Consider the following 23209-nt stretch of genomic DNA (forward strand, 5'->3'; position numbering starts at 1 on the left):
GCTGGAAGAGTGATGTGTCAGCAGGATGAGCAGCTGCTCAGGTCCATGGTTCATTGCCATCCGTGAATGTGTCGTCCCAGCTGCAGGGAGACTTCACTGCTGGTTTCTTTTTTCTTTTTGTTTAATTTCTTCACTTCTGGTTTCTTCTGAAGGGTCTCAGCCCAGCTCCAGCTGAACTGTGAGAATCCACAAACTGCCTCTAGCTGCAGCACCAGTAAGAACTGGGCAAACCCCGAGGAGCTGGCTTTAAAAGTTCTTTTGTTTTCCCTGCCTCAAAATGATCTTTCCCCTTGACCCCCCTCCGCAGTGTTTCCAGCAGACAACATTTGCTTTTCTCACCCATCTCTGTGTATTTGCAGCGTTGCTGCTGTGCTTCTGGGTGTCATTTTTCACCCAGTGTTACCTTCCCCCGCATTTTAAACAAAAATCTGATTTAGGTGGAAAAGTCTACAGCCTCCAAAGCCCAGTCCTTTATCCACAAAAGAAAAGCCGTGGTTATCCTAGGGCTGCCTTAAGCACCACTGGCTTTTGGGCACTTTCTAATTACCTGATGACAGGCAGGGGATGATTTTAGCCAAAGGAGCAGTTGTACTCAGTCGAACCACCCAGTAAATGAGAGAATTGCCAAAATAGCACCACGGGCTGCAGAAAGCAGGCAAAGGACAGGAGATCCCCCTCAGTGCCTGCAAATGGGGATTCCTGGTGGCTTGGAGAAGTAAATTGCTGTGAAATTTCAGGGTAGGAAAGAAGGGTTCAGTTTGCAACAATCTCAGGAATTTCACAGGCGTGGCGTGTCTGGGTGTTAAGACACACGTGTTACATGGTTCCATGGGGGATTTATTACCAAAAGGGGGGGGATTTTCTAGTCTTACTGTGCTTTTAAATGTTTGCTGTAAGAAACAGCCCAGCCCAGGCTTCCACCTTCACTTTCCTGCCTGCTCCCAGCCCAGGCACGGCAGTGGCAGAGCTGGGCGGTGATGAACACCATGACTGATGGGCTGGTGGCAGGATCATACCCCCACACTTTTGGGGTCAACATCAGCAACATTGCCCTGAGCAGCTGCTCTTTGAGCTAAAGCTGTGCAGCTGGACCTGGAGGTTGCCCTGGGCTGGGTGTTCAAAGTCAAAAGCATCACCCAAAGTGGTCAAACATCTCTGCAAATGATGTGGTCCCTCACAAGGACTCCAAACTGGCTGGAAAAAGCTTGGTGGTCTCTCTGAGCTAAATGTGCTGGTGTTGAATCTTTTCAATAAGGTCTGCAAAGACCCAATCTACCTCAGCTGGGCTGAGGCCCCTCTGTGCTGGGTGATTTGCAGAACTGTCCCAATGCAGCACTGACAAGCGGAGCAACATCAAAGGCCTGGCTGGTTCCCAGCTCCCCTGTTGATACATGCAGATTCCCTGAGTGATTATCACAGGCAGCTTTCCACATTGCAGCTTCCAAAGCAGCAAAACACACACGGACCTGACAGACTCCCCCTCCAAAACAGGAAAACACACAGGGTTCTGACAGACTCCCCCTCCAAGACTGTGGCAGCATAAATAGAAAAAAAAAACCACCCAACAAATCAAACAAACAAAAAACAGGCTTAATTAAGGACTTCAAGAGCAGGAAATGTGCACACGTGTGCTTGCCAGAGCACAAATATTTTCTTTTGGAGCTGCTTTCTCCAAGGGTTCAGTAAGGTGATGGAGGCTGGGTTACAGAGCAAGGGTAGCAAACAGTTCCCAGCCCCTCCGGAAGGCAGCGGCCACAGGGCACTGCTGTTCTGCATCCTTCCCCATGCTCCAGCCTTTGGCTTTGGGCTCCCACAGTATATACTGAAGCTATTCAACCATTTGGCTAAAAGCAGATGGGGAGGGAGAGAAAACAAAGTCAAATGAGAGGGAGAAAGGCAGCTTTTGTGCAGCCTCTGTTTGCAAAAGACAGCCCAAGCCCCTTTTGGACTAAGGTTTAATTTATTGGGCTCTGGAGAGCCGAGGTTCACAGCCCCACAGCTGCTGCAGGCAGTGGCACATGGGGGCAGAGGCAGGGAAGGGGTGGGAGCCAGCTCTGATAAGTGAGCAGCTCCCTCAGAGGGGCTGTGGGATGCACAGGACATGATGTGAGGACCCTGGCTGCTCTGGGGGGAGCAGATCTGCCCTCTGACTCTTCTGCTACAGGGGCCTGTCCAGCTCCCCTGAAAGGATGAGGGAAACTGGTCTGCATAGACAGGAGCCTTCAGCCTGGCCCTTCCTGCTATTGACCCTCTGCTCATCATGTCTGTTCCTGAGCACCTCCCAAAGCCCTGCTGGGTGCTGCAGAGCTGGCTTCACATTTCCTCTTCACCACTCCACACTAGTGGGTTGCTGTCACTGGGGCAAGACACAGCCAGAAGAGAGATCTTGTAGCATTTCAGACTTCTCCACAATTCCCAGCTGGCATGAAATTCTCAGCCCATCTGCAGCCTGCTCACCTATTTTCAACAGATGGGTGAGAAAATGTTAAAACAACAAACACAACTCATCCCCTTGTAAACTAAAGGAGATGCCTGAATGGAGCAGGAATCCAATGTGTGCAAGTACCCTCCTGCTCCATCTCAGATGGAGCAATTTCCCCCCCTCCAAAGCTCCTGCTGGGCTGTGGGCAGAGCTTGGCCCAAAGAAGCCAATGTCAGCAGGGTGCACAATGCCTGGCAATGACAACAGGGGCCTCGAGCTTAATCTGTTGTGCACAGCTTCAAAAAACCCCATCCCACAGAGCTATTGTCAGGGTGATCCCATTGATTGCATCATCAGTCTGCTTGGGACAAGGGGCTGTCTCCAGGGCCGAGGCTGGGGGTGCCTGGGGAGCAGCTCTGGGGTCCCTGAGGCTGTCCTGGGGTCTGTGGAAAAGCCACAGTGCAGGCTTGTGCTGTGCTGCTCTACAAAGAGAGCCTAAGGTCCTTTGGCTTTTCCCTTGCCTTTGTCAGCTGGTGAGAGCTGGTTTTTATTATTATTATTATTATTGTATTATTATTTTATTATCCCCACAAAGGCATGGGAAAAAGGGTCTCCTTTTGGTGGAGAAAACTCTGACACCGGCATTTGCATCTCTATTTCTTTGTGGTTCTTCCTTCCCCTGCATCTGTCCAGTGCTCCATGCTTGTGCCCTCCCAGGAGCAGCCAGCAAAGCAGGCAGCTTGGTGAGAATGATCCAATTTCCAGGGCAACTGGGATGGGACTGAGTCCAGAGTGTCCTCGACTCACAGAGCCGCTCTTATTTCTCCACAGTTTCCTCTCCGTTTGCTTTCTTAATTCAGCCTGTCCTTTGCCAGGGAAGGAGCCAAAAAAGCAGAGATGTGGCACATCCAGAGTCCTCCCAGCTGGCTTTACAACTGCTGGGGGATTTCTAGCTTTCCAGTTTCAGGAGCTGCCCTCCAAGCTTGCCTTGCCCTGAGGTCAAAATGTGTCAAAGCATGGTCAAAGCAAGAGCAAAGGAAGGCAGGAGTCCAGCTCTGGCTCTAAAGGCTCTGTGCTGAGCTTCTCACCGAGGGTCCCTGTGCAGAAGACACAGATGTGTATCCCCAGGTATGAATCATCATTCTTTGCCACTCGTGCTGGTCACCTCTGCTATGAACAGCTGAACATACAAGTCCTGCTGTGTCCAGAAGAAGTCCAGAAATCAACACAGCAAAGCGTCTCCAACCCCCTCCTGCCCTACCCTTGCTTTCCTTCCCCCTGGCAGAGAACTGCTCACAATTCCTCCAAACAGGGTCTCAGCATGCCAGTGGAATGGCATGGGCTCAGCTGCCCCCCAGGCCTTCCAATAGGCCAACAAACCTTCCCTGTGGGCCACCCAGAGATCCAAGGAACAGCAGGAGCTGTGCTCAGCATCAATGCTGAAGAGCCACTTCGAGGCAAAGGGAGCTGGGCATGAGCTGCTCTTTGCCATGGAAAACAATAGACCCAGCCCAATGCCAGGGGGTTTTAAAATTCATCCCTAGAGCAGGATAATGCTGAAAACCTCCAGCTGTTATTTCCAGATTTGCAACCCCAACAGAGCAGCAAACTTGTTTGTGTGTCTGCTTAAAACTGACAGCCAGGCGTTGCTCCCCACGCTGGCTTTGTCCCTCTGTCCCCAGCTGTCTCAGCCTCACGACATGTGGGGAGCAGGAGGGAAAGTGTCCCTGTCCCAGCTGCCGTGGGCCCTCCTTGGGTTGCAGGGCAGACCTTGCTCCTGGGTTGGGGGCCAGCAGCTGGAGCCCCCTCCCAGACACACCAGGCTGGGACCATGCTCCAGATGTGGCCCTTGGTAGGTGCAAAAAGAGGGGCCAGGAACTGAGATCTTGCTCTTCCTTTCATTTCTTCCACAGCTCCCAGAAATTCAGGGAGAGGAATGAACCTTCTGATTCCTCTGGAAATGGTTGAACAGGGAGAGATTTGGGGAGAGGTCAGAGAAAGAAGTGCCACTTCTCATCCAGCCTTTTCACCCACACTTTCCATCCAGAAGCAGCACAGATTCCCTTGGTAGCACTCATTATTTTCAATGCTTTAGAGAAAAACCATCATGAATGTCCCAGCCTTGGGAGACATGGCATCAGTGTCAGTGCCAGGCACACCTCAGGTAGTGAGGACCTCTGTTCCTGGGGGTTGCAGTGGATGATTTTTAAAGGTCTCTTCCAACCCAAATTCTTGTATGGTTCTGGGATTCTCCAGAGTTTCCTGGGGGAGAGGAGCAGGAATGGAGCCCTTGGGCACGGGCAGGAGCCAAGCTCCCTCAGCAGCTGCCCAGATGCCCTCGCTGTCCACAGCTTCATCAGCCTCTGTGTGTGCTAGTGAAGGAGCAGAGGAGCATCCCCATGGCAGGTCTGGTGCCTGCATCCAGCTGGGTGGCCTTCAATAATCCAAAAGCACAGTGTGGCCTCCCTCCTGTTTTGCAGCTGAGTACCTCCAGAGGGGCCCAGGCAATTCCCTGTTCCACCCCACTCATTGAGAAAGCTGCTGTTTCCATAATTTCCCAGTTCCCACCTTTTCCCCCTAAGTGAACAACAGAATACTTTGAATGATCATGCCATTAAAAATTCACTCCATTAATCCTGGTAGTAAATCCTGGGCAGTCTTGCTCCCTGGGGTGATGTGGGCAGGCACAGGAGAGAGATTGCAGTGGGTACCTGTGGGCATGTCTGAAGTTAAAGAACTGGAGGGTGACATCACCAGTTCTTGTGTCTCATCTTTGAAATTTTCTGGTTAGTCTTTGCAGATGCCTGATACAATTAATGTTCATTAGCAGTCTCACAGCAGCATCACACAGGAGAGAGTCCAGTGTTCTCTCTCTCCCACATTTCAGGAAGGATGTTTTCTCTCTGCTTTTCCTATAAAATAGAAGCTTAAAGGGGACTTCTCCAAATCTGACAGGGTTTTTTAAGCTGTGATTTTGGTCCCTCCCTCTCCTTAAACAGCTGCTGATAACATATGCAGGGCATAGGCTGGGGAAGCACTGCTAATTTTAGCAGCAGCTCCTGAGGGAGGGACCCTGCTCTGGCCAGGCACATCATGGAAAGTCACAGCGTTTGCTCAGGGCCCCACATGACCTCGCTATTTTGGGGCTGCCCACGTCCCCCCTTGCCCCAAGCCCACAGACACAGTGTGGCATCAGCCCCGAGCCTTCCCACAGCCCGGCTGCTGCTGCCACAGCAGCCCTGGCCAGAGGGGATGGTGGTTTGTGGAAGGGAAGTAAACAAGCTCAGGGCTAAATTGAGATCCCCACAACTCACACACTGAAGCAGTGATGGAGGAGGTATTTTCTGCCCACATATGTCCACTGTATTTTCATCCACCTAAGGGGGTTGTGTCCTCTTGGGTTTCCTTTACTCCCTGATCAGTGAAATTCCATCAAGCTCCACACAGATGATGTGAATGATTCCTCACTGACTGGCCCTTGCAAGGGCCTATACATGGCCTTAAAGGTCTGAATTGCTCAAACTAAGAAGACTTTAAGGAACTTGAACTCCCCAAATTAAAATCCACATTGGACAGGGGCGCTTAGAGAGGTTCAAAAGTGCACATGAGATGATCTGAAAGGAGCCAGCAAGTAGAGATGGTGTGGAGGTCAGTGCCTGCAGTTGGTGTTAGCCTGGAATGGCTGTGTTTGTAAATCACAGTCACCAGATGCCAAAATCCCAGCGTGGCTCCCAGCACTGCCCCTACCAGCCCTGCCTGCCTGACCCTACAGCCCTTCACACAGATCCTGCACGACAGGGGTGGCTCAGGCTCACAAGATATCCTGCCCCAAAGTCTTGTCAAAAATATTTCCTACTGTCACCCCTAATATCTTCTTTGCCAGCTTCTAAGGCTGCCTGTGACTGGCTATGGTGGTGTAACCCCAGTGGGCAACCAAGCACCAACACATTTCCCTCTGTACCCAATCCTCCCAGATGCACGTTGCCAAAACCAATCCCATTTTGCCTCCTCTGAGGGACACCCTGTTCATGGAGCCTCCTGCACCTGGCAGCCTGGCTCAGCTCTCTGGTACTTCTCAAGCCAGGGCTTGTTCTGAAGTGAGCTCAGCTGGAGCAGAAAGTGCAGAGCAATGGACACAAAAATGTGAATTCTCAGGGCGGATCAGTGCAGACTCAGCCGGGGGTGGCCCAAGCACCTCAAGCACCGTGTCCTGCCTGATGCAGCCACAGCTCCAGCCCAGCTCAGTTCCCACCCAGGGATGCTGCAGTTCATCCTCCAGCAGTGCTGGGGATGTGGCCCCTGGGGATGGCTCTGTCCGGAGCCTTTCCTGGCTTGTGTCACTGCAGGCTGTGCAGAGGGCAGGGGTGGGGAGGAGCTGGAGCACGGAGGGCTCACACCGAGCCACTGTGAGCGGGGCAGGGCTGCCCGGGAGCAGGGATGTTTTCATAGGGTTTTGCCAGCAGTGAGGGTTAATAGGAGGACACTGAAGTCCTGTTCTTCAGCCTCCACGGGGAGCTGCTAAACTTTCCAGGCTTCAGCTCAGATTCCAGCCTGCCTGTCACCAGTGTGCCGTGCCCTGGCCAAGACCGGCTTTTCCTCCTCTCTGCCTCCCGCGATGCACAAGCCTGCAGTGAAAGCAGCCCTCGCTCACAGCCGTGCTCTCACTGCTGGATCCTGGGAACAGCGAGGGTTCCTATGCTGAGGACACCAAACCCTGCTGCCTGCTTTGCCTCAGCTGCAATCCCAAACCATGACAGCTCCCATAGAGGAGTACTTGAGTACCTGCACATCTCAGATAACAATTCTTTATAAGACTTTATAAATACAAACATAATTATTACAGACTATTACTGCGAAAAACTGAAAATTTCATGGTTCACAACTCAAAATGAAAATGAAGCCCCATCTCTGCTTGGCCCCACTGGACACTCACCAGCCTGACCACTGCATCACATTCCCAAAGGGGAGCCTTGTAAATGGGCTCCCAGCATAGACATGGCCCAGGAAAACCATTGCTTTCATTCCTTAGGTGTAAGCTGGTGTGGCCGATTAAATTATAAAGGGTTGTGGGGTGAGTGGCCAACTCATCTGAGAATCAAGCTTCTCTTAGAGGACCTCACACTCATGACCCAAAAAATCAAATGCAGCTGACCCCAGAGAGCCTTGTGAACCCTGGAATTTGCCTTTCTGGACTTTTCCTCACCCATGCTTATTGCCACTGCTTTCCAGATGACATTTGATGTTCTGGGGCTGCCACAGCTTCACCTGGGTACTCCCATCAAAGCTGCCTTTTAGGCTGTGTTTCTCCATGGAAAAGAGCTGCCACTGCAGCCCAGGAGTTCCCCTCCCCACAGGTCCCAGGGGCTTGAGAGTGGATTCCTGTTTATTTCCTCAAGCAGTTCTATTCATATCCTTCCAAAGCTGCCAAACCGCATCTGTCAGGCTCGAGAGGACTCAAAAGTGCATCGCAGGTAAACACCAGGAGTAAGGTGGGACTACCTGGAGTTAGCAGCACTTCCCTCCTGGAAGTTTTATTCCACCTTCTGCAAGTCACAGAGGTCTCCAGCACAAGGCCTCGAGCAAGAGCAGAGCTGGGCTGAGACACCCGACTGGAATTCAGGCACTCAACATCCCTGTGCCCAGGAGGAGCAGGGAACAGCCCTGGCAGCAAGGGAGGCCTTTTGGGATGGACAGTCAGGTTCCTTGGATACTGTAGGTGCTGGGCTGGGACCAAGCTCAGCCAGATGGATGTGTCAGGAGTTTCAAATCAGCTGAGGAGGAGTCCTGCCTGCCAGTGCCGGGTGTGATGTCTGCAGGCAGGGCTGTGGGGCTCTGCCACAGGGACAGGGTGGGGTTACAGCCAGAGGGGTTCTGTCTACCCCCCTTTCTGGGTGTTCAGATGGGATGCCCAGGAGCAGCATCCTGGGCAGTGCAGGGGCAGCTGCAGCACACAGAGCTCCTGCCTTGCTCCACAGCAGGGGAAGCTGGTGGATTTTATTCCCTTGCTTCTTTGGCCTCACTTTGGTTTCAGGGAGGACAGACAGGCTTCTCCCAGGCCTGCAGCCCCACACATTTCCAGGTGAGTGAGATGATAATGCAGGGGGGGTTTGAAGGAGGCAGAGGAGAGATCTTCCCCATGGGGCATGGAAGAGCCTTCCACCAGAGAACCCTGGGACAGCTGTGAGAGTCCACACACCTCGTGGAAAGAACAAGACATCCCACAGTAAGCCTGGCCTGCTTTCCAGCTCTGCAGCCTGCTCCCAGGCCATGAGTCACTGCAGAGCCACGCACAGCTGCCTTTCCCTCCCCTGCCCTGCTGGCCTCTGAGAGTCTGCAGTCCACTCCTCCTTCTCCATCTGCTTCTGACCAGCACCGCAGTGCAGGCATCACAAGAGACTGTGAGTGTGCATCTGCTCCATCTGAACCAGGCATCAGCCCCACAGCTCAGCTGAGGGACAGAGTCCCATCCCAATGGGAAGAATTCCTTGTCCCATACAGGACAAAGCCACTCTCAGGCCTGTTCCAAGGACATTTTGGGTTCATCCTGCCCTGTGCAGATGGTGCTTCCAGTGGCCCTGCATCTGCTTAGTGCGAGCCCAGAGAGCACAGCCCTTCTGCCTCTGATCTGCTTCTGAAATGGAAAAAACCAGAAACCCTCCAGCTGACACACTCCCAGAGAGCAGGGGAGATGGGAAATTCCTGGGATAAGCAGATTCCTCTCTGCTCTGCATTTACTCTCAACTTTTCCTGAGCTGGGTGCTGGGCTCCCACCCCTGCAGCCACTGACTTCCCCCACACTGCCCAGCACCTGTGAGCTCAGCCTTCAGCCACACACCCAGGGATGAAGACTTAGCAAATTACCTTCCCACAGTGGTTCCAGGGCATCCTGTTTATTTATATGCACTTTGGGTTCGTTGTTTTGCAGCAGCATCCACCAGAAATTAATGCAGACACATCCTCTAGAGAAAAACTCATTAGAGAATCCCTCCCAGAGCAGAGGGAAGGAAAGGCTCCTCACACTGACAGACTTGTGAGCAGGGGACAGCAGGATTATTAATCCACACTTGTATCACACCTACAGAGCTGCTCATTTGTCTTTTTCTCCATCTCTTACAGCAGAATTGTTCCCCTCTTGGAAAGCACCAGGGTTTTCTCCACTGCACCAGCTCAGATCTGCCCAGCCTCGCTCAAAGCAGGATGAAAAAATTTGGATTTTGAACTGGGGTTAGCTGGAGTTCAAACCTCACCCCTCCAGACCTCTTGGCTTTGCTGTAAAATGAGCTCAAGCCCTGAAGGGTCTTGCCCTGTTTGCTGTTTCCATTGGAGTTTGTGCAGCCACTTGAGCTGGGAGCGAGCGCCGGGAGCCCTGGGGTTCATCTGCTGTGCCCAAAGCACCCCCTGCACAGGGGCAGGAGCCTGAGCTGGACCTGCTGCAGCCCTGCAGGCTTCCCAGGGCTCAGGAGGCCCCTTGGGCAATCTCCTGCCCATCCAGTGCCCCGGATGGCATAAGAGAGCTTTCTAAATATGTGTGAGGTCCTGTTTTCCCCCTGGCAGCCTGACAGCAAAATCTCCTCTTTGCTGACCCCACTAAGCCTTACAAGAGTGGAAAGGACTTTCCAGGACTTCCTTTGCAAGCTCTCAGTCATTTCTGGAGCTCTTTAAAGCTGCTGAGTTTAAAGAGCCAGCCAGTTGCTCCAGGCTCTTTGTGATCCCTTTCCATCCCACTGCTGATCCTGGCACTGTGTCCTTCCCAAGGCACAGGACCTGGCTGTCCCCACCCTGTCACCATGAGCCCCCCTCACTGCCACCCCCCTGGGCTCGCTGGATGAGCTTGAGGGCCATTTCCAGATGTGACTGCATCACTGCTTTTTGCTCTTGCTCAGTCCCAGGGTCTAAGCCACCACATCCATAAAGAAATCCCTGCTATAATTATCTCCGTGGCACTATCATTTGGTTAAGCCCTTAGCAGAGGGCTTAACTTCAGGCTGCAGTGCAGAGCAATTGCCACGTTGTCAGTTAGAAAAGTCGTGGTTTCTTTTCTCTTCTTTTTTTTTTTTTTTCCCTCTCTAAAATTTTTTCCAGATGTCTTTTTTTTTTTTTTTCCTTAGGAGAAGAACCAGCAGCGGAACAATTTCAATGCAAGCCGTGACTAATCCACTGCAGAGAGCATTCAACAGCTGTGTCCAGCTCCTTGGGTTATGAGTCAAGCAAATGAAACTTTGGCTTAGGGGATGTGTGACCTCTTGGAGCCAAACTGGACCTACAAGTGGCACTGGGCTGCACCTGGGAGCCACGGACTCTGTGGTGGGAGGACAAGGTGCTCCAGTCGGTTTCATTAGAAGGAGCCATGGACTCTTAGACACCATCACAAATCCAGCCTCCACAGGGACCTGGGAGGGTCACGTGGAATATTTATGAATGTCTCTGTGAGTGGTGTCAACATCCACATATCAGCACCCAGGGGTGGCTTTTGGGAGGCGTGCAGCCAAGTAAAGAAATGGGTGAAGATTTTCTTCTCTTGTTCTTTGCCACTGATTGACCTGTTCACTGGGAAGTGATGCTGGGTTCTCATTACCCCTCCTCCATTCTTTCCCCTCTGCCTTCCCTTTCTGTCCTGTTTATATTTTTCTCCCTGTTGGCCATGGGATGTTTAGTCTTACATCTGATCTCTCACATGCAGCAGAAGTGCCACAAGGCCGGATGAGGAGTGAGCTGATGCATCCCACAGAGGAGAGAGCCAGCCCAGCCTGGCAGATCATCACGGGCCAGCCTGTGCTGACATCTAAATCCTCAGCAGCATCAGTGGGAAGAGCTGAGCACCCAGGTCCACGTCTCAGCCCTCTCAAAGATAGCACATAATCAAGAATGAACCCAAACCCCAGGCAGCCAAGACAAAACACGATGTTGAATTTTGCTATGATCTCGGGTGTCCTTCACCCAGCATCCACATCTCACTGCTGGTGCCCAGATGTCCCCAGCCCTGCTGGCTACATGAGACACCAGCTTCCCATTGCCCTGGAGAGCAGCCCCGGGGTGAGGTTTGATGCCACAGGGGGATCACAAGCTGCAAAGAGCTGCATTATCCACAGGGCTCAGGACAGCCCTGTATGGCACAGAGACATTTTTTGGGGATGCCCAAAGTGTAGCAATTTTTGGCTACTGGTTCTCCTTTGCAGTGCAGTGCCAAGGCCATGCTGGTGCTGGGGGAGCAGATGCACCTCAGATCCTCTCAGCCAAGGAGAGAGGAGCTGGGGTTTCACCCTGGGCACAGAGAGGAACAGATGGGAAAACTCAACCCCAAACAGCTTTGCTGCTTGGCTGCCTCTGGCTGGGCAGCTGCTGCAGCTGAGTTATGGTCTGTAAATAGTGAGTGATGTCTGAAGACACCACTGAATTCAGCTGAGTGGCAATTCTGGCTGTGGGTTTTGTTCAATCAGCCTAGATCTGCTGGATGATAACCACGACAGAGAGACCACTGTGCTGAGAGTCACATCTACCAGCCCAGCATTTCTCTGCCTGCTTACAGCATTTCAGATATGTCTTTATCCTCACATTCTCTGGGTCATTCTTCCCTCTCCATCTCCACAAGGCAGTCACAAATAGCAGCAATGTTAGGAGACAGGATGGAGAAGCAAAAGCTCTGTTTTCCTCTGCATCCCCCTGAGGATGAGAAACACCAGCTCAGGGACTGAGCTACTCCTCTGAGAAATGACAGCATTTAACACTATAATTGCAGCAGGTCGAGGTGTTAGGAGGTGCAGAACCAGGCAGAGGGATGGCATTCCCCCATTCCCGAGTGCTGTCATTCCGAGAGAGGCAGAGAACTGAAAACTCGGTGCAGGCAGCTGCTGTGACAGTGACCCTGCCGGGAGGGCTGGGGACTGGTCTGCCCCGACAGGGACCCTTTGATTTTCAGCTTGATTTCTCTGGTCTATCCTTTGGAGCCAGGCTCAGGGACTGCCCACTGGGAAGCGGAGGAGAGGAAGAGACCGATTTGGAAAGCTACAGAGGAGGAGGAGGGGGAGAGGCAGAGGGAAACCCAGCCCACCCTTTGGCTTCCTCCTGCCTCCTTCTAAAACTTGCAGATTCCCCCAGCCTGTGCGAGAGCCTGAAGTTCCCTCAGCCGTGCTGCCGGGACTGCGAGGTATGGCCCGAGCTTCGCGACTGCCCTTGCTGTGCTTTCCCTCCGGCACGGGGGTCCCCAGCCCCACTCCGGGGGTCCCTGTCCCAGCCCGGGGAGCGGCTCCGGTGCTGGCCGTGCGTCACTCGGGATGGGCAGCTGGATGCTCTCCACCCCAAGCGGTGCATTTAGAGACCCCTCCTGTCTTACCCCTTTCTCCTCTTCGCAGCGTTTCCCCTTCTAAACTGGCTCTTACTCAATTTCACTGCCAGAGCTTTAATGCTTTGGTGGCATCTGATTGTAAAGGTTTGACTTGCCCTGATTCTTCTCTCTCCTCCCTTTTTCCCCCTCTGTGTTTTTAGCTGGTGGGTAGCTCTTTAGTGAGATGCATGACACGAATGTCTGGGGACATCAAACCAACCTGCAGAGAAAATCAGATGTAGTTATGAACAGTCCCCACTTCTCCCAGCCTGAGGTGTGTTGGCAGGTGATGTTTTACTCACCAGAGTATCCAGAGGAAGAACAAAGAGCTGTCGGCTTCATGTCAGGGGTTTTATTTTTTCAGTGCAGCCGGTCTTATTTCTCCTTTGAAAAAAAAAAAAAAAAGACACTCGGCTTTTTGTTCCAAGCAAACTCTGAAAGCTTTTCAAGTCGGCTGCCCTGGCTTGCCAAACTCTGATCGACTGTTAGGGAGACGGAGATTGCAGGAGAGGAGGAGCAAAGCTCTTTTGGGGTGGATTTTTTTTTTTTAGTTTTAAGAACTTGTGTTCCATCAGGCACAATTTCAGGTCCCCACAGAAGGGACGAGGCTCCTTTCCTTTAAAGGCAGCCGCTGTCCTCCCCGGCCCGCTGACGTGACAGTCTCACTCTGCCCTTTGTGTCCCTTCTCTAAGAAAGCTCCACTCTGTTGCATCCAGCCAAAAAAAAAAAAGGAATTTAACCGGTTGGGGGCTGAATCCCCACCCAAACCGAAAGTCTCAAGTTGGAGTGAAACCGGGGGTACCGGCAATGGCACCAGTACTCCCGAGCCCTCAGAGGCGACCAACTTCAAACAGCTCAAAAACTCAGCATCCCTCCAAAAGGATAAAAGTTAATTGCAGCCGTTTGTTAGGGTCGACCAGGCGAGTTTAAAGTGCAAAAGAAAAGCTGTCGCGTCCGGCGCAGTGGCTGAAGCCAAGCCATTGTCTGCCACATAGGCAGGAGCAGGGATGCGGGTGGTGTTGGGAGGGGGAAGAGCAGAAATAAACTTTTCGAACTTTTTTTCAAGCCCTTCCTTCCACAACACTCTGCTCTTCCATGACTCAGCCCCAGAGGAATGTCGGCTCCCATGGAAACCTTTTCTGGGTCCTCTGGTCCGAGGGATGTCGGGGCTGTTATCGCTGGAGCGCTTGTGGCAGGGCAGGTCCAGGGAATGCTCTGGAGATGGTTTGCATTTTTGCAGAATATTTATCGGACAGTTTATTCTCTGCCTCCTTGGTGGAGCTGTGCGGGATCAGCTGGTGGCACCCCCGGGGCCGGAGGGACCTCCCGCACCTGGCACAAAGCATCGGGCTGCTTCTGACACTGCCTTTTACACTGCCTAAGCAGTGTCAAAAGCAGCCACACAAAACAAAAAGCTCAGGCAGGACAGCAGAATTCTGCCTCGCCTGTCTGCACAGGGCTCATCCATGATGTGCCTGCAGCCCACGGCACATCCAGGCTCTTTTCCTGGTACTAATTTGTTTTCTATTATGGATTCAGTCTGTGACCTGGAGAAACTATGGCAGCTCCAGCACACAGCTCTGATGGGGCTGGGCTCTTGCTGTTGTATCAAGCCCTGTAAGATCTGAGCATTTGTGGGCTCACACAGAGCTGCTCAGCTCCCAGCACAGGCAGTGGATTCACACAGTGCTGTGGGGTAGCCGTGTCTTTAGTGACTCTACACGGGCACATGGGGTAGGGGGATTTTTTCCCCCACTGTGTTTTACTCAAAGTGTACGTGTGAGCTAAAGGGAATTTCACTTCCATCTAAAGCTTGCGTGGCTCTCTGAGCCTGCACAGTGTGTGAGAGGGGTCTGTGCAGGTGGCAGGACCAGGCTGGCTTCTGCCCAGTCCCCTGCCCTGCTCCCCAGGCACCCAGGGCAGCTGCAGCACATCTGGGTGAGCAGGCACAGAACGTGCAGGGACCTGCTCAGCAGGGAGCTTCATGGGAACTCACGCAAACATCTCCAGCTTCAAATGGAATTTCAGCCTGGGAGTGGCTGCTGAGTAACCTCAGAGGGTCTTTCTGCACAGGGAGGGCAGGGCAGGCAGTGGGGACCCAGCCCTGGTGTTGTGTCTCTGTGGGGGTCACACTTGGTCACCCACCTGCCCCTTGAGCACTGGCCCCAGTCAGGTTTGGCAGAATCTTTTTCTGGCCCAGCTTTGCCTTTACACTCAGTGTGAGCTGGGGAGTGTCAGATCCTCCAGAGGCTTGGACGAGCAGTGAGCAGGGTGGGTGGGTGCAGGAGACCCTGCTGCCGGGCTGGGGTGCAGGCAGGAGCTGGGGCAGGGCAGGGCCGTGCCCCCCATCGCCCATTCCTGCCTCCGTGGCTGCAGCGGGAGGAGGCAGCAGAGCCCCTCGCCCGGGTTAGCAGGGCTGGCAGCCGGGCTGAGGAGGAGCTGTCCAAGTGGCCGGGGGGAGACTCCTCCCCACGCTAACGTGGCATCCCTGAGGGCTTACGCAACCCTGGCCAGGGCCAGCGCCACATGGACCACACTCCACCATCCACGGAGCCTCTCCTGGAGGCTGCACCCGCCCCAGCAGTGTCCTCCCCAAGCCACAAAGGCCCCAGGCTGGGGTGCCCGTGGCAGACCCAGTGGCACAGACTCTCTGTGCATCCTTGCGGGGTGTGTTCCCCATCAGGAGGAGCTGATGATGGTGCCAGGAGCTTGGGGGGAACGTGGTGAGGAGCTCCCTGAGCAGCTGGCTTGGAGTCTCTGCAGGTGCTGAGGGTCAGCCTCTGCCCTCTCTGCACCCCTGGTTTTCTTCTTTGGGGTATGGCTGTGAATGCAATGAGCAGCTGGTGCTGAGGGCCATGCTGCAGAGGTGAACCACTGAGAGGGGTTTGGGGGAGCCCCCAGACTCTGTTCAAAGAGTGAATGGGAGCTGAAGTCCCCATGTGGGATGCAAGTGGGATCAGGTATTAAAAAATCTGTACAGCACATGGGTCCTGCAGCCCATGGTGCCCTGCTGTCTGCTCAATCCACAGCATTCAGGAGGGCAGGCTTGAGGAGAGGGTGGTGACCATGGAGCTTCTCTTATTCTATATTCAGCAGCCCTTTCTGTGCTGGTTTCCAGCATCCTGCGAGGTGCTGGTGTCTGTTGATTCCTTTAGGATGCAGAAGGGCCTAAGTCCCTGCTTGCTAAAATCTTTTTCCCTGTTTTCTTCTGTCCAAAATGACCCCATGGCTGCACCCCCTTGCTGGCCTCTGCCCTCCATGGGGCTCACAAAGCAGTGCCAGGCATTCCCAGTGCAGAGCCCCCAGGGATCCTCCCAAGTCCCTGCAGCTGGGGCATGGATGCAGAGCTCCTGCTGTGGCCCAGCTGCCAGCTCCAAAGAGCATCCTCTTGGATAGCAGGACCATGGTTGCTCCACAAGGAGGGAGACTTGCACCATGGACCACGTTATCCTGGTAGAGCAGCCCTGTGTGCAGGGCTCCTGAGCTGTTATTTCAGGACTTTTGGCCACCAGGCATTCAGGAATGACCATTTGCAACCCAGCCAGGGGCTCACAGACTCTGTAATGTCCTCGCTGCACAGCTTTGCCTCCAAAAACTTGTTATTTTATAATAAATTTGTTTTACCATCTAAGGCACAAGACAGTTCTGCAGAGGTTGTTTGCTCAGACTTTTTCATGCTCCTTCTTCCTCCAAACACAACACTGGCAGCTCCAACTGTCTGCTGGCTCCTAGCAAACACCTAATTCCCTGACCCCACTTACTGCATGCCCAGACTTTGAAATTCAAGGCTTTTTTAAAGCTTGGGGAAATGATCTAAGATGGCCTTGGCGTGGGGTTGGGCTCTTCTTAGTGCCACCTTCCACATGTGCATGCACTGCCCTCTCCTCCAGGCTGGGCACTGCCCAGTGAGCATCCCTGAGCCTCAGAGCACCTTCCAAAGCAAACAAGCCCCTGGAGAAGCCCAGGAGGAGCCTTTACTAGCCAGGGGATACCAGCAAGGGAGGAGATGGCCAGAATCACCTGTAGTTTTCCACCTCCCTCCCCAAACAACCCTTGCAGGAAGAAAGAACCAGTGATCTCTGCTGGCTAATGCTGGCAGAGCTCACAGAAACCTCCAGAACAAACCAAGACGAGGGGAAGGGACAGCTCACACCAAGCAGGAGAGGAGGGAGCTGCTCAGCTGCAGCTTCAACAGAGGCTCATCACCCCTTCCCACAGCCCCAAAGAGCTCATCACCCCTCCCCACAGCCCCAAAGAGCTCATCACCCCTCCCCACAGCCCCAAAGAGCTCATCGCCCCTCCCCACAGCCCCAAAGAGCTCATCACCCCTCCCCACAGCCCCAAAGAGCTCATCACCCCTTCCCACAGCCCCAAAGAGCTCATCACCCCTCCCCACAGCCCCAAAGAGCTCACCAGCCCATCCCACAGCCCCAAAGAGCTTGTCATCCCTCCCCACAGCTCCTCTGTCACAGAACCTTCATGCCATCACAGCAGCCATCCCCACCACCCCCTCCCACCCCTCTGACATCCCAAAAAAGCTGCCCTCCATTCCCTGGCCCCTATTTTGCACAGACACCCCACTAGAGGCTGGGGGAGATCCTGAGATTGGAAAGAGGGCATTCTCTGAATGGCCAAACCTCTCTAAATTAGGAAGCAGAGCCCAGCCAGGTTTGGTGCCCTGGCAGCACAGCTCTGGTGTGGCTTTATACCCAGAGAGCTGCTGGGCACGAGGAGGAAAATGCAGTGACATTAGATACCCTGGGAGAGAAGAAGAAACCTCACCCAAGGCTTTGAGTCCCAGCAAATCCCCCAGGGCGGGCTGTGGGGCAGGTGGAGCAGAAGCAGGGCAGGGGAAGGGGAGGCTGGCAGGGGCACAGGTCCCCTCGCTGGCAGGAGAGGGGAGAGCGGGGCTGTGCCCGCGGTGGAAGGGAGCGGGCAGCGGCGCTGGCAGCAGCAGAACGCAGCCGCGCAAAGCGGGCAGAGCAGCTCAGCCCTGCCAAACAGGAACTGGGGGGGATGAGGACACGGGCATGGCACCACGGACATGGCACCACGGGCATGGCACCACGGGCATGGCACCAGCCGTGCTCTGCTGGCTGGGCTGCCTCGGCTGCAGAGGCTCTGCACAGCCCGCGCCAGGAGGGTGCAAAGGGCTCATCAAAGGCTCAACCCCAAAGTGACCTGGATCCCTCAAAGCCTGGGGACCCTCAGCTCTGAGCAGGAAAGGGAAAAACACCCCAACACTTTGTGGTGCTAGGGATGAGGGACTGGTCTGTGATACCCCTGGGATGTCTGTGTCCATGGGGGAAGGGGTTTTCTAAAGGGTTTAATCCTCAAGTGCTCTGCCTCATTGTCTCTCTGTCATCTCTTTCCTTCATCCACTTCCATATTTTTTCTGATTGGCAACTAACATGCTAGAGTTTCATTCCTTATAGCTGGCACTCATATCAGGGGATTTTTAATGTGAAAAATGTGGGGGGATTGGTGGAAAAAAAACCCTCCAGAGAAGGAAAGAGCCATTTTGACTGTGATTTTCCTAAAGGTATCCAGGAGAGCAACAGACATCTAAACCCCACTGTCTCATTTTGCAAAATCAAACGAATTTATCTTGGAAACACAATTTGGCCCAAGGTTTTGGCTAGAAAAGCCAGCACTTGGGTCTGTAATACTGAACAGACGAGGCAGGAAATGGAGAGCACGCCTTCCTCGCAGTGTCTGCTCAGCCTGGAGCCCAGCAGCACACAGTGGCCTCCTTCCTCATCCCTCCTTTTCCTCTGCTTTGTTCAAGGTCTGCTGAAAGATGAGGGCCTGGATTTTTTTCCTTCTCTGCCTGGCAGGCAAAGCCCTGGCAGCGCCGGTAAGTGCAGGAGACGGGGGAGCTTTGCTGTTGGGGCTGTTCATATGGAGCAGCTGATGGAGATTTGCTTTTATAACAAATAAAGTACTGAGGAATGAGGAATGGTTGTTCCAGTGGGTCACCCCCGTTGGGACTGTCCCGTGGACCCCCTCTCATGTGCATTTTCCTCTGCAGCAGGAGGCTCTGCCCGATGAGACCGAGGTCATCGAAGACCCCACCACAGAGGTAGGTGGTTCTGTCCCTGCTCCTCACCCATCCCCTCAGCACCCACTGCTCTGCAAAGAGCATCTCCAAAGCTCTGGGGAGCCCTGGGGGGCTGCTCTGCCCCCCAGGAGCTGGGGCTGTGCACCCACAGCAGAAACACCAACCTCTCTTGCAGGAGCCTGTGGGGGCTAATCCTGTCCAGGTGGAGGTGGGAGAGTTCGAGGAACCCACGGAGGATGTAGAGGAGATTGTTGCAGAGAGTAAGTCACTCTTCCCCTGCCCTCCAGCTGGCAGGGACACTGTCCCCTCCCTGTGTGGGGGAGCTTTACCACCCCAAACAGTGAGGGGGTCCTTTGGGAAGGGCTGTAGCACAAGGATGATGCCAGCCTGGATGCACATTTAAAGCAAGAGGCACATGGCATCTTCCAGCCCTGGGCTCTCTGTAAGCCCATCTTTGCAACAGAGAAGCCATTGATGTGGCTACAGAAGGGAGTCCAGGATTAGCCCCAGGGCTAACATGGACTTCTGGAAACCTTCACATCTTCCCAGTGTGAGAACAGATGTGAGGGGTGTCCCTGGCAAAGTCTCAGCCTTCCCTCTATGCTGAGGTGCCCTGAGCATCTCGTGGGAGGGGAGGATGTGGCTGGCTCTGACTTAGCTCCCCTCCTGCTCCAGACCCCTGCCAGAACCACCACTGCAAGCACGGCAAGGTGTGTGAGGTGGATGACAACAACTCGCCCATGTGTGTGTGCCAGGACCCCTCCAGCTGCCCCGCCACCGCCGGCGTCTTCGAGAAGGTGAGGAAGGCTCTGCTCGGTGGCCCAGGGCAGGGAGGGACCCACACGGGCTTTGCCAGGCATGGTGACACGTGGAGACAGAGCCAGGGTGGCTGCTCCCCATCTGGTGGTGAAGAAGGAGCTATTACCCCAGGAACAAGTTAAACATCTCGTCTGGAGGCTCTCCCTGCCTCTCACGCAGCATCTCCCCTTCCTGTGCAGGTCTGTGGCACTGACAACAAGACCTACGACTCCTCCTGCCACTTCTTTGCCACCAAGTGCACCCTGGAGGGAACCAAGAAGGGACACAAGCTGCACCTGGACTACATTGGGCCTTGCAAATGTAAGTGGAGCCACTCCCTCAGACAAGGGGACCCCTAACCGGGCACAGCCCCCATGTTCACAGCCTGGTGGAGAGCAGAGGTCCTGGCAAGCTCAGGGCTGAGGTGGGAGGGCAGCGGGGCTGCACATCCAGGTGCTGCACTGAGTCCTGTGTGTGACTTGCAGTCATCCCTGCCTGCCTGGACACAGAGCTGACCGAGTTCCCCCTGCGCATGCGGGACTGGCTCAAGAACGTGCTGATCACGCTGTACGAGCGCGACGAGGACAACAACCTGCTGACCGAGAAGCAGAAGCTCAAGGTGGGGCACAGGGGAAGGGCTCTGGGAGCTCACCCCCACAGTGGAGGCCAGCACAGACAGGGAGCCCCTCCAGGGAGCCCTCGCACCCCATTTCCCTGCTGACAAGGCCTCCCTGTCCTCTCTCATGGCAGGTGAAGAAGATCCACGAGAACGAGAAGCGCCTGGAGGCCGGTGACCACACTGTGGAGCTCCTGGCCCGGGACTTTGAGAAGAACTACAACATGTACATCTTCCCCGTGCACTGGCAGTTCGGGCAGCTGGACCAGCACCCCATTGATGGGTGAGTGCCAGCAGAGCAGGACAAAGACCCCAGAACCATTTCCTGCCTGAGGACCAGGGTGATTTGGCAGTAGAAGGTGTCAAGGCAGGGTGGAAATGTGGCACAAGCGGGCGGCTGGTGGCAGAGGTTGTGGCAAACCAGGCTGGGGTAGAGGCACCTTTGCCTCCTGCAAACTGCTCTTCTGCAGGAAGAGGGGCCCCCCCAGCCCCAGCTGCTCCCACCTCCCTTGGGTGTGGAGTTTCTCTCTTCTCAGATTTACTGTTCTATGATAGTGCCCTAAAATATCTTAGTCCAAAGGCCCTGGGATAACTTCAGCAGCTGAGATAGCAGCTGCTGGCTTAGCTGTGGGCTGCAGATGGGCACAGAAATGATCACACAGGCCTGTGGGGTGGGGGGCAGCTGGCAGGGACCCCCAGCTGGTGGCTGTTTTGTGACCAGCACAGCTGGCTGCAAAGACAGACACCAGTCCTTGACCCTCGTGCCACTCCGTGGCTGATACTGGGAGGGCACTGGGACAGCAGCCCAAGCAGAGAGCTGGGGCCAGCACCTTCCCTCCTGTGAGCGAGTGGTGGCCTTGGCAGGTACCTGTCGCACACGGAGCTGGCCCCGCTGCGTGCCCCCCTGATCCCCATGGAGCACTGCACCACTCGCTTCTTCGAGGCCTGTGACCTGGACAACGACAAGTACATCGCCCTGGAGGAGTGGGCCAGCTGCTTTGGCATCAAGGAGAGTAAGTACCGGGGAGGGCAGGAAGGGAGGCTGAAGGGCACCCCCAGAACCCCCTCTGTGGATGGAGCAGCCCTGGGTGAGGGGAAGCAGGGGCAGTGGGAAGGGTACAGGAACCCTGGCAGCATCACCTCCTAACTTTGTCTCTCTCTTTTCCTTCCACAGAGGACATAGACAAGGATCTTGTGATCTAAATGCTCGCCTTCCTGCCCCGATGCCAACTTTGTCATGTTTTAACCTTCCCACTTCCTTTGGTTTTTAAACTGCTTTTGTTTTGTTTTGTTTTTCCCTGGGAACAAGGTGCTAATATAGGTCTAAACATATGTAGTAACGGTGCTAAGAGAAATAACAGTCCTCATTCATAGCCTTATCTATCACCACTAGATTACTCACCCAGCTGTTCCCACAAGCTCTTACCAGCCTTTTCTCTCTCCTACGTCTTTACTGCTGATTGTTCCTGTGCTAAATATCCGCTCTGCCTCACCATCCGCTCTCTCTCTCGGGTGGACTTCACTTCTCACTAACAGCACGTTCCTGGACACTCAGACACAAAACCCTCTCAGCTGATTCACCACCCCAGGCACAGATGCCAGCGAGGGAAGGCAGAGCCAGAGGATGTAGGAGGACTGGGTTCTCAAGCAGAGCAGCTGCAGGTGACATTGTGGCCACCCAGCTCGTGGTAGGAAGGATGGAGAGGGGTGAGAAAGACAGAGAGTGGTAGGATTTTGTTTTCCTTTTTTTTTTATTTTTTTCCCTCCCATTCCCAGGGTTTGAATTTAGCAGTTATTGGGCACAAAAAAAAAAAAAAGATAAATGGAACAAGCAAATAGGGAAGCGCACAGAATTTAAAACAAATAAAATGAAACTATTCCCATCCTGTAAAATCCTCTTGAATAATAAAGGTTTGAAAGTGCTACATGCTTCACCATCACTCGATGACCACGCTGCTGTCGTGTTTTCTGTGTGGCTGCCTGTTCCCCGGGGTGTGTGTGGCTCACCTTGATGTTGTGATTCAGTAGGTGAGATAAAGCTCTTGGCTCTCCCCAAATCACAGTGCCCTTAAGCACTTCCCACCCCTGCCTTGGCTGTGCCTAAATTCCAGCCCTGCTCTTCCAGGGAGGCTGTGTCAGACTTGGAAGGGATGTAAGGGATATTTCTGCCCAGAAAGTGGCGTGTTTGCCACGTGCTCGAGGGAAAGGCTGCAATATTTTTTTCCTGTTGTGGATATAAGGGATGCAAAGGATGGAAGGGAGAAAGTATTTGGATTTTGCTTTATAAGAGAGAGTCCTGACAGGTGCAAAGTGATGGTTAAATCTCACAGGCTGAGAACTCTTTTTTTTACCTCTGAATGTTCCCTGTGCCTTATATTATTAAATTCCTGCCACAGTGTGAGCAACCTGATGAGTTTCTGTAATAAAAAATACTGATTTGAAACACTGACAATAAACCAGCCTGCAATGTTCCTCTGTTTCCTCCCATCCTGGTGAGAGGGACTGCCCCCTCAACACCAGCCTCATGCATGAGTTTAAGTTGTTACCACACATCTCCCAGCCCCAAAAAAGGTTCTGGTCCAAGGTAAGCTGAGGGGCTTCTGCCCATTCCAGCCCATCACTGATAAGGGCTTGGGGAATATTGAATGGGAAATGTGGGCAGAGATGGGGTCACTGCAGCAGCCAGCATGGAATCTCACAGGGCTCTCAGGCCATTGCTTCCATCAGCAATAAAATCCCTGGGAAAGGCAAAAAGGCACAAGAGTAGGAAAATAAACACCCCCATTTGCATGGGCTAAAAATAGCCAAGTTGAAGAGCTCTGGCTGAGCTGTGAGGTCCCTGCTGACAGCCCCTGAGGAATGTGCTGTGCTCCCAGCTGGGCTGTCAGGGCAGATCCTGCCCAGGTCACTCCTGGCTGTGGAGCTGGGGCAGGTCCCACAGGACACAGGCTTTGTGTGGCCAAGGTGTTTAACCCCCGAGGGAAAGCTAAG

At 53.8% G+C, this 23209-nt stretch overlaps 1 protein-coding gene and 1 long non-coding RNA gene across 3 annotated transcripts in view; one reads left to right on the forward strand and one right to left on the reverse strand.

Annotated features, from left to right (window-relative positions):
- Positions 1–23209, reverse strand: part of LOC135280171 (uncharacterized) — a 51511-nt gene that overhangs the window by 3929 nt on the left and 24373 nt on the right. Inside the window, exon 3 of one of the 2 annotated variants that reach the window (XR_010347221.1) lies at positions 13046–13127. This is a non-coding gene — a long non-coding RNA (uncharacterized LOC135280171). Of the gene's footprint in view, positions 1–12579; positions 13128–23209 lie in introns of those variants that run through there. The other variant, XR_010347220.1, reaches the window with a different exon arrangement.
- SPARC (secreted protein acidic and cysteine rich) lies at positions 12410–22158 on the forward strand. Its single transcript, XM_064387930.1, has 10 exons — positions 12410–12566; positions 18532–18600; positions 18775–18825; positions 18980–19064; positions 19480–19601; positions 19803–19923; positions 20088–20221; positions 20353–20501; positions 21083–21231; positions 21393–22158. Exons 2-10 carry the CDS (start codon positions 18544–18546, stop codon positions 21419–21421), a joined length of 897 nt encoding a protein of 298 aa, XP_064244000.1. The 5' UTR covers positions 12410–12566; positions 18532–18543; the 3' UTR covers positions 21422–22158.

This window comes from Passer domesticus, chromosome 13, assembly GCF_036417665.1.
Source record: "Passer domesticus isolate bPasDom1 chromosome 13, bPasDom1.hap1, whole genome shotgun sequence".
Taxonomy (NCBI): domain Eukaryota; kingdom Metazoa; phylum Chordata; class Aves; order Passeriformes; family Passeridae; genus Passer; species Passer domesticus.